Below are 14,644 nucleotides of genomic sequence, written 5' to 3'. Positions count from 1 at the left end.
AATACACTCCCTTAATGGTTTTAATTTACCTGTTGGGATTGCAAATGGAGCTCCTTATCTTTTCTGTTTATTGGCCTTTTATCATTTCCTCTTCTGTGAACTGTCTGTACATGTCTTTTGCCCATAATTCCACTGAGTTATTTGTCCTTTATGTTTTTGTAACTTTTATTGTGAAAGTTTTCACATTTTACGAAAAGCTCAAAGAATAGTACAGTGAATTTATACCCCCATCTAGATTACCCAATTATTAACATTTTAACATAAAATTTAATATAAAATTTTTTATTCAGTCATTGGAAAATAAGTTGCAGATTGTCATAATAAATCCTCCTGATTACTTCAGCATGTGTCTCCTAATAATAGGAATACTCCCCTATATAACTGAAATGCCGTCATCATACATAACAAAATAAACATAATTTAATTTTGTAGTTTTAATGTCCTGTGCATTTCCAAATTTCCCTAGTATTTCCAAGCTTATTGGAACTGTTATAGCTGTTACTTTTTTTTAGACCAGGATCCAACCAAGTTTTATGTATTGCCTCTAATTGCTGTGTTCCTTTAGTCTTTTTAATATAGAATAATCCTTCTCTTATTTTCTTCTTGCAGTTAACCTTTTGGGGCGTCCTGGCTAGTCTTCACATAAAAAACTTTTTTCTTAAATGCATTCTTCATTTGTTCTTGGATGCATTCTCTTGCTGACTCCTCTTTCCCAGTTCCCTTTGTTCTTTTCAACTTTCTAGTGTCCCAGTCTTCTCTCATTAAAACTTAAGGTTGCCCTAGAGCCTGGTCCTTGGACCCCTTCACATTCCTGAAGCAAGCCTATTCAATTCCATGTTTCTAAATATCTTCTATTATACTTGGAGCTACAATATTTATATCTTCATTTTTTACCTTTTCCCTGTATTCCAGACCCACATAACCTCTCATTCTTAACAGAATGGAAAAAAAGAAAGAAAAAAAAGACAAACTGCTTAAATCTGGATCCTTAGGTCAGTCCAATAAAATAATTAGTGATCCTTTTTTTTTTTTTCCCCTACTCAATTTTTACTTCAAGTACTCTATTAAAAACACTGGCCACCAGCATATTCAGAAACTAAAATTTATTTCTATTTATTTCTATTCAGCAGATCTTAGATGTCTAGTAGACATCTCCAACATGTTAACGTGGAGAGGTCATACTTCCTGATTTCTGTTACCCAAACCAACATATTACGTACAGTTTTCCCATCTCAATGAACAGCTTCTCTATTCTTTTTTTAGTTACTCTACTCAGAAGTCTTTGCTTCATTTGTGCCTATTTGTTCAACTGCTTATATATATCTGAAGAAATACATATATCTCAAACCTAGCCACTTCTCATTAACTCTCTCTTTTACTGTAACTTTAAACCACTGTACTCTCTATTCCGGTTTATTCCAAAAGCCTCCTCACTATCTCCCTGCTTCTACTCTTGCCCCAATAGGGTCTTTTCTCTGCAGATCAGTTACAGTTGTCTTTTCCAAATGGGAGTTAGAGTAAAAGCCAAAGTTCTGTCAGTGCCCTACCAGAACCTACATGGTATGGTCCCTATTATCTCTCCGAGTGTATCTCTTCCCTCCCTTGAGCAATCCACCAAGGCTTACTGCTGTTTCATTAATATGCCTGTCAGCACATTTTTGCCTTAGGGCCGTTTCACACTTTGTTCCCTCTGCCTGGATGCAGTTTTCCAGATTTATGTCTTTTCTGGATTTATGACTTCTTCACATTTTTCAGGTTTCTGCTTATTTATATTCTGAGAGAGGCCTTCCCCAATTCCTCTGTCAGCTCCCCCTTTCACTCTCTATACCTTGCCTTTTAAAAAAAAAAACTAGCATTCACTGATCACACGTATTATATAAACATGCATTATCTACCTACTTTTACTAGACGAAATTCTAAGAGGACAGGAACCTTGCCTGAATCTTTCAAGCTATATGCCCAGTGCCTAGAATAGTGTTTGACACATGGATGGACTGCATGAAATGTTTTTTGAGTGGATATATGCATTCATGAATACCGGTTTTGAGAATGAAGAAATTATTTTTAAACAGGGCTCTGGCTTTTCAGCTGAGTTAGATTTTGGATCTATGGAGCTAGGTGTTTTGATTTGGGTAAGAGCAAGAACTTACAAGTTCCCCCATTCTCATACTTGCTGCTCTAATCTTATTCTTCATGAAAATTTCAAAGTAAGCCCACAACCTATGAGATCTTTAAGTATGGAATTTGAATGTAAGGATTCTCTTATGTCAATCTTTGTTCTTGAGGCACTTAGTACAACGTCTGGTCCTTCACAGATGCTTTTCAGAAACATTTTGTGGAATGACACTGTAAGAAAATGTTCTATGAGCACAGTCAGTTCTCTTTATTCACTGTAGTTACATGCTTTAAAGTCACCGTGAATGCTGAATGAGAGTGAACACCAAACCACCGCTTCTAGAGCTAGGTTCCTATGAGCCTCTGGTCACAACATTTTTTTTGTCAGCCAATCAATATATAGTCTTATTTGTTTTATATATGTTTCTGTCTAAAGATACCTTTAATATATATATTGTTGAACTCATGGCCAACCACACAGTTACTCATGCCTGAATCTAACACAAGTGGTTTTTTTTTTTTTTTTAAGATTTTATTTATTTATTCATGAGAGACAGAGAGGCAGAGATACAGGTAGAAGGAGAAGCAGGCTCCCCATGGGGATCCTGATACAGGACTCAATCCCAGGACCCCAGGATCAAGACCTGAGCCAAAGGCAGATGCTCTTCCACTGAGCTACCCAGGTGCTCCAACACAGGTTTTCTTTGTAAGACACACTGCAGCCTTCTTGCAGTTAGGAACACTACACAGCACTTTAGCATCAACTTGAGGGATATTTTAAACCATAAAATCACTTTAAAAAGCCTAAAAATGCCAAAAAGCTACCACTAAATGGACCACAGAGGGACACTTGTTATAGTAAAAGCGCCAAAACAAGAGACAGTGCATTACATTATTCAGCCTCAGTTGGAAAGGTGTGTATCAAACCAAGCCACTCAAATTTTTCACTGTTGTGCATATGTCTGCAAATGACTGGGAAAGCACTGCAGGTATTGAGATTATACATAAATTTTAAGAGAATGGGCAAATTCATCAAGTGGAATCCATGAATAATGGGGAGCACCTGTACTTCGAAAGTAAAATAGTGATCCACAGACTTATGACTACTGAGAAATCTCTTTACTTTAAAATTTCTCTTTTGGCAGACAAGAAGAATGCTGTAGTCCTAGAATTACCAAGTCATAGAAATTAATTCCTTAGGACTTCAGAAATTTTAACTGCCTCATTTATATATGAGAAAACTAAAATCAGAAGAATAAAGTGACTTTCTCACTGTCACTCAGCCGCTATAATAGCACTGGGACCAGAATGCAGGCACTTGTTTCCTCAGAATAGTGAATTACCCCTTCCACTTCAGCGTGGTGATTCTGAGGCACTTAAACTGTTTTCCTGCTGACTTTTTTTTTTTTTTTTTTTTTTTTTTTTTACCAATCTTATTTACAAGGTGATACACATGATCTTTTAGGTTGTTTTTGTAGAAATACAAACAATACAAAATCTAGGGAAAAGTAGAATTAGTAGTAATCTGATTTCCTCCTTAAAGTATAACACTTATCTATTCACTGAATTAAAGTTCTGCTTTACTACAAGCAGCTCATTATTACAAAAGTATTCCTTAAGTATTAATGAGAATATTCTGCTAGGACAGCAGTAGAGCTTTTGTGGCAGCCTATCACATCATCCTTTTCTAGTAAAGGAGAATAGCTTTTCTATGAAATTAAACATTTTCATTTTAAAAACAGTTATTGGGCAGCCCAGGTGGCTCAGTGGTTTAGCGCCACCTTCAGCCCAGGGCCTGATCCTGGAGACCCCGCATCAAGTCCCCCTGTTGGGCTCCCTGCATGGAGCCTGCTTCTCCCTCTGCCTGTGTCTCTGCCCCTCTCTCTCTCTGTGTATCTCTCATGAATAAATAAATAAAATTTTAAAAAAATAATAAAGATTTAAAAAATCAGTTATTTTTGTTTCACTATATAATTTAATATGTAACATATCAGCAAAACTTTGTATCCACAAGATGTCACTAAAATCAAGACTAATTCAATTTTCAACTTACAAACATGTCCTGTTGTAAGTTTATTTTTAACATTAATTGGTTTAGTAAGCATTTATTAAGCATATGTCATGTGCTCACAATCACTGTAAACATTTATTTGAAAACTGACGTACAATTTCCAGAAAATAATACTAATAATTGATGGTCATATATCCAAGAGTGGCTATAAAAGTTAGCCAACAAAATAAATAAATAAATAAGCCAATAATGTATCCAAACATGATATATATGATATTTGAACTACTTTATTGGTCCAGTGGACTTGTCAAGTGTTGTAGAAAATCAGCTTTCCACTTACAGATTGTTTCTTATGGAAAATGTCTAGGTAAAGCTGGAAATGATGGAGTACTAGGAAAAGTGTTCCTTCCTTTCTTTAGAGCTGCCCTTCTGAATTTGGGACCTGAGAGCTTTCTGAGCTTGTTTCTTTGTCACTGATAAATGAAAAGAAAGGACACATGGCAATTTTTGGATTATGACTTATTCTTTATGAGGATTTTACTCTTCTCACTGCACACAGATGAAAAAATAGTGGAGGACTGTGTGAGCATTTAAAAGAAGCAGTGAAAAAAACAAAAAAAAATAAAAGAAGCAGTGAGAAACTTGTCTTTCATATTTTCTAGTTATTATTAGATTATCCTAAAATACTCCCAATCTACATGAGATGAAACAAAATAAAACTTGCACACGATTCTTAATGTTATGAATGCTAGGACACCAGACAGTTAAATGGATTAGATTAGATCTAGTAGAATTTCTGGCATTCTGCCTTGTATTATTTATTTACATCTTGCAAGGATTTGTTAGAGAGAGGGAAAAAAAAAGTTTAGGATGATCTTTTTAGTTACCAAGCTAATATATTTTCTCTCTTACTATCAAGTTCAATGTCAATTTATTTAAAATGTCAATTATTACTGCATCATTTTAATTTTGAAATCTTAATAACGTATTTATTCTTCCATTCCTAGAATATCATTATAAACAGTGAAGGAGAATTTTGCTCCAGGTTACATCCAGAATACTTAACTCCTTTGGAAGTGAATATTTAGATATTATCAATAAGTTTGAACAACACATCTTATTCCTATCACAGTGTCTTTGCACTCCATCAATTTTATGGTAACCTATGATCATCTGTCATACTGGCTATGCAAAAGTTCAGGGATGCCAAAAATAACATTGAAGTAGGCATTTGAACATTTATATTTCAAGATTGGAAACAAACATAATGGCCAAAGCCGATTTTGTTATTTATCAGTAAATCAAAATAGCTATTTTTCAGACATTTCTTAAGCCAAATCTTTTACAGATTTATAAAAACAGTGCTGCGTTGGGGTACCAGGGTGGCACAGTTGGTTAAGGGTCTGACTCTTTTGTTTCGACCTAGGTCATTATCTCAGGGTCATGAAATCAAGCCCTGCATCCAGCTCTGCACTCAGTGGAATCTGCTCTCCTGTCTGCTCCACATGCTCTCTTTTTCTCTCTCTCAAATAGATAAATCTTAAAAAAAAAAAAAAAAAAGGCAGTACTGTACTGGTTGAAGAAGGGAGAAGATGCTGGACCCTTGCTCCTTTGAGTCACCTTCTCAGAACCTGACATCTCTATCAGATACAGTTTTAAAACCACTGAGCTAGGGCACCTGGGTGGCTCAGTGTTTGAGCATCTGCCTTTGGCTCAGGTCATGATCCCAGAGTCCTGGGATCAAGTCCCACATCAGGGTCCCCATAGGGAGCTTGCTTCTCCCTCTACCTGTGTTTCTACTCTGTCTCTCATGAATAAATAAATACAAAAAAAAAAAAACAAAACACTGAGCTAAACCAAAGAACTTAAAGAAGGATTTGTGCTGTAAAGCGGATGAGAAGACAGGTTGCAGACTGAAGGGAAATATTTGAAAACCACAGAGCCAACAAGAAACAAACACACACCTACATTATAAAATGAGCAAAATACATGACCAGATGGCAAATAAACACATAAAAATATTTAACATTATTAGCCATTTTGGAAATACAGATTAAAAACGCAATGAGATCTCAATGCACATCTATCAGAATAGCTAAAATAAAAAATAGTGGCAACAACAAATGCTGATGATAATGCAGAGAAACTGGATTACTTACACATTGGTGGTAGGAATGTCAAATGGTACAGACAGTCTGGAAGAGATTATGGTAGTTTCTTATAAAACTAAGCATGAGTTTACAGTACATCAGTTGTACTTTTGGACCTTTGTGCCAGGGAAGTCAAAACACAAAAACCTGTACCAATTAGTAATACTTCCACTGCATTACTCTTTATCCCTCTGTATTTATCAGCTCCCAGCATATTGTATATTTGCTTATTTGTTTATTGTCTAGCTCATTCCACTAGAGTTTAAGATTTTAGTTGCAATTCATTGCTGTAATTCCAGCATCAAGAACAGTACCTGGCATTATTAAGTAGTAAATAGTGAGTGGATTAATTAGTTGATCAATGGAAAAGGAGTATAAAGCAATTTTGAAAGAGACTCCTACCAAACTTAAGATACCTCCATCTGAATCTTCCCTTGTATGGAATCTGAGTAGCTCCGAGAGTTGAATGTTCTGATTTCTAAGATAAGAACTAAAAGTATCTCCCATGAAATTTAAGAAAGAAATTGAATGGGAGCCAGACATAATAGAACAAGCCCTATTTACATTAAAGTGAAGTGAACATCAGGAATTTTTTTGATACTTAATGTGATTGGTAACTCCTAGGAACTTAAATTTTATGAATAAAATTTAGTAACTGGAGATAAATCAGGAGAGTATTTCTAGTGAAAGGAACAAAGAAAAAATTGGAGGGGGCTACCTGAGCAGCTCAGTCTGTTAAGCATCTGCTTTGTTCTCAGGTCATCCCAGGGTCCTGGGATCCTTGGGCTCCCTGCTTCTCCCTCTCTTTCTGTTCTCTCTCTCTTTCAAGTAAAAAAAAAAAAAAAAAAACCCTTGAAAAAAATGTTTTAAAAGATTGGAGTATCTGTGTATACATTCCTGTGTGTATGTGTGTTTTTTTTTTCATTTAGAATTGTTTATTAATTTATGATTTACACCTAGTACATTGCATTAGAGTTATTTATGTTAGCGTCTCTTTTGCATATTCTTATGTATTTCCTTCCCAGATTAGATGTTCATACCTTAGAGATGAAAGAACATGATTTTCATCCTATCTGTGGTATTCTTTCTAATGTCCTTTGAAAGGTCCTTTTTGATCTCTAAAGAGTATAGCTTTGGAGTAGCTCAAGGTGATTTTTGCATATTTAAAGCTTAGGAGACATTTTAAAAATAAATTCAGCTTTTGTGTAAAGTTAGCATAATGATTCCATTTTCCTTCACATAAGTATCATGCAAAAAGCCTGAACAGGATGCTAAATAACATGGCATGTGAGCTTTGGCAGATCACTTAGTCTCAGCAGGCCTTAGCTGCTTCAACTGTAAATGTCTGGTTGAAAATTAAGGTAACTTCAGCATTCTCTGAAATGCCGTGGATCTCTTCTCACCCTCTCTATTTTTCTGGTTCATTTACCCCATTGCCTTAGTAGCCCACCATGGGTCACATTTAGGAACTTTAGTCAATTTTTCAAATATAATCAAACTATCTTTTCATCCAGTGAACACCAAGCTTCCTAATTCTCTCCTTTACATTTCTAGATTCCCTCTCACTGTGGTAAAGAAAACTTACCTGCTTCATCCTCTTTCCATTACCCTTATTCCACATAGACAATGTACTTCTCTCTGAAAATGCTATCACTCAAATTCAAAGTGCTTCATAGAATCTTATAATCGTTAGTCGTCATATATGGTATTTGTTTATACTTATTTTTTCACTTAAATAAGCTTTTAGGATCTTTTTTAAGTGTCCCTAGTAGTAAAATAGGCATTTATTTTTTATTTTTTTTAAAGGCTTATTTATTTATTTATGATAGACATAGAAAGAGAGAGAGAGGCAGAGACACAGGAGGAGGGAGAAGCAGGCTCCATGCCGGGAGCCCGACGTGGGACTCGATCCTGGGACTCCAGGATCGTGCCCCGGGCCAAAGGCAGGCGCTAAACCGCTGAGCCACCCAGGGATCCCCTAAAATAGGCATTTAAAAAATGTTTCTCATTATTTGATTTTGTGATGTGATTTTTTTTTTCTCCTGTGAAAACCACATGTTGACTTTTTAGGGTTTTAGGTTTTTTTGTTTTTTAGATAATCAGCCAAATTTAGGGGTACTTTTCACTGGAAAATTAACCTAATATATTTTAATTTTTAGATAATCTATTTTATCAAATATGCATGTTATAGTTGAGAGTGGTAGGTTAAATGTAGTTAGTTAAATGTGGTTGGAAAAAGCCTTGGGTTTAGTAGTTAAGCATAAGATCATAGTACTCTATTGTTCTCTGAATTTGAGAAGAATAATCAGTTGTGATGTTTTACATTTGTTTTCAATTTGCCTATTGGTGAGATATGCCTTTTTACATCTATATTTGTATTTTTTTCATTTTGTCTTCTATTTTAAGGGGAAGTTTATATTAGATTTAAAGGCATGTTAATATAAACATTTTAGCAAAGTGTGATTATTAATGGGAAAAGACAATAGGAATAACGATAGCTTGCCTTTCAAAGATGTATTGTTATTATTGGCATCTTTATTATATTTTCTTTTACCTTCCAGTGTTAAGATTTTCCAAATGTCTGGCCAACTCTTTCTATACTTAGGTGTTATATAAAGGAGGAACAGAACAGCAAAATCTTGTTGAAGGATTTTGGTGTTGCACCATGACTTGCTTTATATTTTTTAAAGTGTTGTTTAGGCTTTGAAAAGCTTTATAAATAACCAAGACCACTTTATCTTAAAGTCATGACTTTTATATAAAATCTTCTTTTGTTCTTTTTAAATCTAGGTGACTGTGGGGATCATGTTGTCATAATGAACACAAGACATATTGCATTTTCTGGAAATAAATGGGAACAAAAAGTATACTCCTCACATACTGGGTAAGATAAAGCCATTGCCCAACAGACATATGAAAAGATGCTGAACATTACTAGCTATCAGAGAAATGCAAATCAAAACCACAATGCGATACCGTCTTACACCCATCAGCATGGACAGAATAAAAAAGACAATAAATAATAAGTGTTGGTGAGAATGTTGAGAAAAAGGAACCTTAATGCACTGTTGGTAGGAATGTAAACTGGTGCAGCCACTGTGGAAAACATTGTGGAAGTTCCTCAAAAAATTAAAAATAGAACTACCATATGATCCAGTAAGTAGTTCCACTACTAGTTATTTACTCAAAGAAAACGAAAACACAAATTTGTAAAGATATATGCACCCCTATGTTTATTGCAGCATTATTTATAATAGGTAAGATAAAAAAGCAACCCATGTGTCATTGATAGATGAATGGATAATAATGTACACCTGTGCACATGCACTGGAATATTAGCCACAAAAAAGGATTCAGTCTTGCTATTTGCAACAACATAGATGTACCTAGCTTGTATAATGTTAAGTGAAATGACTCAGACACAGAAAGACAAATACCATATTTCACTCATGTAGACTCTAAAAAACAAATGAATAAACAGAATTAGAGCTATAAATACAGAGAACAAATTGGTGGTTGCCAGAGGGGGATGACAGGAAAAAGGATGGGCAAAATGGGTGAAGCGGAATGAGAGGTACAGGGTTCCAATTATGGAATGAGTAAGTCACAGGGTTAAAAGACACAGCATAGGGAGTATAGTCAATGGTATTATAATAGCATTGTATGGTGACAGATGGGGGATCCCTGGGTGGCGCAGCGGTTTAGCGCCTGCCTTTGGCCCAGGGCGCGATCCTGGAGACCCGGGATCGAATCCCACGTCGGGCTCCCAGTGCATGGAGCCTGCTTCTCCCTCTGCCTATGTCTCTGCCTCTCTCTCTCTCTCTCTCTGTGTGAATATCATAAATAAATAAATAAAATTTAAAAAAAAATTTATGGTGACAGATGGTAGCAACACTTGTGGTGAGGATAACATAACATACAGAATTGTTGAACCACTAAGTTGTAGATCTGTAATGTAACATCGTGTCAACTATGCTCAAATAAAAAAATAGATAATGCCATTGTCAAGGAAGATAGGAAGTATATTACTTTAAATATACTATTGGTCTTATTAGAGGCACCTGGCTGGCTCAGTTGGAAGAGCATATGACTTTTCATCTCAGGGCTGTGAATTTGAGCTCCACATTGGGTGTAGAAATTACTTTTTTAAAAAAAGTAAATAGATAAGTAAACTAACAAGCCCATCCCTTTAAAAAAAAAAAAAATAGATCTTACTTAAAAAGCTGTTTCAAGGGGATCCCTGGGTGGCTCAGCGGTTGGGCACCTGCTTTCGGCCCAGGCCGTGATCCTGGAATCCTGGGATTGAGTCCCACATCAGGCTCCCTGCGTGGAGCCTGCTTCTCCCTCTGCCTGTGTCTCTGCCTCTTGCTCTCTCTCTCTCTCTGTCTCTCATGAATAAATAAATAAATAAAATCTTTAAAAAAAAAAAAAAAGCTGTTTCAAAAAATAGCATTTAATACTAATTTTGCACATGTTACATACATAATTTACTCAATCAAACCCCACAGAATTATACCAAATATCGATTTTTACTGACAGTATTTGCTTTTCCTAGAAGCTTTTCACATAACCTCTCTAGTTTAGATTATCATCGTTTAGTCAGTATAACTTTTTTCTTTCTCTTTCCGATCACTCATGTTAGTGCTGTTTCCTGTACCATCTTAAATATCTGAAAATACATGAGATGTTTAAGGAAACCCAAATTTGGAAGATACCTAAAATCCCACAACATACCTTTCAAGATCCAGGCCTCTCTGTCTGTGTTGAATAACACATCTCATGGCTTGTAGGACAGACAGCCCATTCATTCCACCTTTGAAATGGCTTATATTTTAGAAAGATCTTTTTTTTTTTTTACATAAAGATTTTATTTATTTATTTGACAGGGCGAGCATAAGCAGGGGGAGAAGCAGAGGGAGAGGGGGAAACAGGCTCCCTGCTGAACAGGGAGTCCAACGTAGGGCTTGATCCTATGACTGAGATTGTGAACTAAGCTGAAGGCAGACGCCTAACTTACTAAGCCACTCAGGCGCCCTAGAAAGATCTTTATGCTATTGAATCATAACCTGTTTTTCTCTAGCTTTTATACTGGTCTTACTTCTCCTTTTTTGACAGTGTAAAATAATCATATCTCTTCCACAGGACATCCTTCATATAATTTTGAGACAGGGATCAATAAAGAGCCCATTAATTTGTCTTTCCCCTAGGCTAAACATCTATAGTGCCTTAAAAGTTCTCTATATGGTTTCTCTTTGACCATCACCTTTATATCTTGGTCACTCTAGATACAGTAAGTTCTCTTCAGTGTCTTTCTCACTAAATATACTTCCCTGGCTATGTTCTTATGGTTTCCTAGTATAATGGGAATCCTCCATCCTTAGAGGCCATATCACTGGGTAGTACACTGAATTCACCATGACACAGGAAAAGAGTTTTAATTATATAAAAGTAAAATAGCCATACAACAAAGGACATCATTAAGAAAATCTGTAAAAGTATGTAATAGTGGATTAATGTATGTATGTAAGTAATAGTGGATTATATTCTTGTATAAGAATATGTAATAGTATTATATAATAGTGGATTAATGTATGTAATAGTGGATTAATATTCTTAATAGATAAAATGTTCAGAGAAAGTGCTAAGGAAAGCTTTGATACCTTATAATGCAAATGTAAGCAATAGATGCCCATCAAAGTAGCAGAATCTTATTAAATTTTTTAAAAAGATTTTATTTATATATTCATGAGAGACATGGAGAGAGAGGCAGAGACATAGGCACAGGGAGAAGCAAGCTCCCCTCCAGGGAGCCTGATGTGGGACTTGATCCCAGGACCCCAGGATCACGACCTGGGCTGAAGGCAGGTGTTAAACCTCTGAGCCACCCGAGCTGCCTTCTTTTCCCATGTAATTTCTTCTGTTTTCCAGTCTCAGAAAATCTTTTCTTAAAATATTTCATAGACATTCACTTCTCATGATTTTAGAGGTCAGGTGAGATGTGTATGTGTGCATCTTGAACTTTGAACTCTAATTGTTCAGTCATCTAAAATGTATTGGTATGAGTTGGAAATACAGCCTACTGTTAGATGCCTCAGTAGAATTCACTTAGTCATTTCTCCTGTGGACAGGATACTATTATATTTACCCATATATCCTCAGCACCCAGCACAAAAGGCATTCAGTAAGTATTTACTGAATTTGATTTGAATTGAGAAGATTTGACTAACATTTAAAACAAAGTTTCTTCTCTTCCATTCAGGCTATCCCTGGAGGAAGAAGTATAGTTACTTTTTCACCAGTAAAAATCAACTGAGTATTTATCACATTATTCAAGTATTTGTCTACTGAGAATTTTATGTTCTATCTCCAGATTCTCTTGAAATAAAATTTAAATGGTATTATGCTTTAGAATTTGGCATCCCAGTGTTAAAAACAGAAAGGTGATCTTTAGCATAGAAGGTATAAAGTACTTTTTTCCATGGAGAAAGGAATCCAGGAATTGAAGTCTAGACAGGTATTTCTTTTTCTGAAATTGAAATTCCTTGAAACAAGTATAAGAATATCATATTGAAAATTATCCTTCTTTCTCAGCCAATTTCTAAATCTGCCTTCTTAAATTGTATTCCTGAAATGTGGTTCCTTCAAATGTTTTCAAGTCTTGTCGAAAGAAACTTATAAAAGGAATCACATTTAAGTAATCTTTAACTCTCTCACAGAGTACGCTGAGTTTATATTTTCTTTTCCCCTTTACCAGAAATCATTTAGGCTTTATTTACTCAGCCTAATGAAACCTTACATCTGTAGATTGTTTTTGTTTTAAATATCTTTTTTTAAGATTTTATTTATTTGTTCATGAGAGATACAGAGAGAGAGGGAGAGACATAGGCAGAGGGAGAAGCAGGCTCCCTGTGGGGGGCCTAATGCGGAACTCGATTCCAGGAACCCAGGATCACGCCCTGAGCCAAAGGCAGAAGCTCAACCACTGAGCTACCCAGGGGCCCTTGTTTTAAATTTCTTAAGCACTGTCACAAACATTTTCTCATTTGACTCTTGTAAAAATCTTGAGAGGTAGATGGAGCAGATATTATCATTTTCTTATGTGAATAAGCTCATATAAAAATGTAAAACAAGTTACCTAATATTATACTGGCAGCCACTAGCAAACCTAGATTCTAGACTGGGATTTGGGGCATCCAAGTTATTAAGCTGCCACCAATGCCATCCCAAATATATATATACATACACACGTATATATGTGTATATATGTTATTTTTAATCTCTATTTATCCATTTCATATATCTTTTTGGTATGAATGCAATGAAATATTTTATTACTTAGGACCAGCATATAACTCTTTGTGGTCTTTTACCAACTGATAACATGAAACAGAATCATTCCCTATTCAGAGTATGAACTCAACTTCAGAAAAGTGGCCTACCGCTATTTTCCCCAAACATGACTCCTAAGTTATACAGACATTTTGACTTGGCAGGAAATGTGAAGCATATTGGCTCACTGCTTTTTCTTTCTTAATTTAAGCATGGTAAACTCCCCCGGAATGAATGAATGAAAACTTTAAATTCCATAGAAGGATAGTTATGCCAAGAATTTTCCAGATGTGGAACTTTTACAATATAATGATAGTTGACCACTTAGAACAGCATTTCAAATAGCATAGACTACTACTTAATTTTTAAGACACTAACGAACAGCATAGTTTCCCAAGACAAGAATAATTTTATAATAAAAAATAGTTTTCATTTTATAAAATGATAGTCAAGAATATCATAGCCTACTCCCAGTTTTAATATCTTCGCTTCTTTTCACAGCTACCCAGGTGGATTTAAACAAGTAACAGCTGCTCAACTTCACCAGAAGGATCCAGTAGCAGTAAGTTTATTGTATTTTTTATTATTTATCATCTGTAGAAAGACTAGTTCAGAAACTGTTTTCCCAGTCTTGCCTCTCATCTAATGTTGCTAACATACAGGCTGTAAATTCTGTGCTTTAACTGTGTCACAAGTTTTGATAAGTATTAATTCATTATTATTCAATCTTTATATTTTCCAATTACTATTTATTGTTTTGCATGTAGCCAAACAGTTTTGTTGCATTTCTTTTTAATTACTTGGTACCTGCTGATGTTTGCTGAAAACATCTTGGAGAGAGAGCAGTGTTTATATCTGTGCCTGTTTATATATCCATCATATCAAATATGCAAAGTATGTTGTTCCAATCAAATGAAGTCTTACTTTTGTTCATTTGATTTGATTACCAGGATGCCTGGGTGGCTCAGTGGTTGAGCGTCTGCCTTTCGCTCAGGGCCTGATCCTGGATTCCTAGGATCGAGTCCCACATCGGGCTCCT

The 14,644-nt window shown here is 35.5% G+C and overlaps 1 protein-coding gene across 5 annotated transcripts in view; it reads left to right on the top strand.

Annotated features, from left to right (window-relative positions):
* MRPL13 (mitochondrial ribosomal protein L13) overlaps nt 1–14,644 on the top strand; it is a 47,489-nt gene that overhangs the window by 5,000 nt on the left and 27,845 nt on the right. For all 5 annotated transcript variants that reach the window (XM_025450303.3, XM_035715575.2, XM_049092640.1 and 2 more), the window contains exons 3-4: nt 9,067–9,160; nt 14,107–14,167. In XM_025450303.3, coding sequence (XP_025306088.1) covers nt 9,067–9,160; nt 14,107–14,167 — 155 coding nt within the window. The remainder of the gene's footprint in view (nt 1–9,066; nt 9,161–14,106; nt 14,168–14,644) is intronic.

This window comes from Canis lupus, chromosome 13, assembly GCF_003254725.2.
Source record: "Canis lupus dingo isolate Sandy chromosome 13, ASM325472v2, whole genome shotgun sequence".
In the NCBI taxonomy this organism is placed as follows: Eukaryota; Metazoa; Chordata; class Mammalia; order Carnivora; family Canidae; genus Canis; species Canis lupus.
This window is presented reverse-complemented; position numbering and strand designations above follow the sequence as displayed.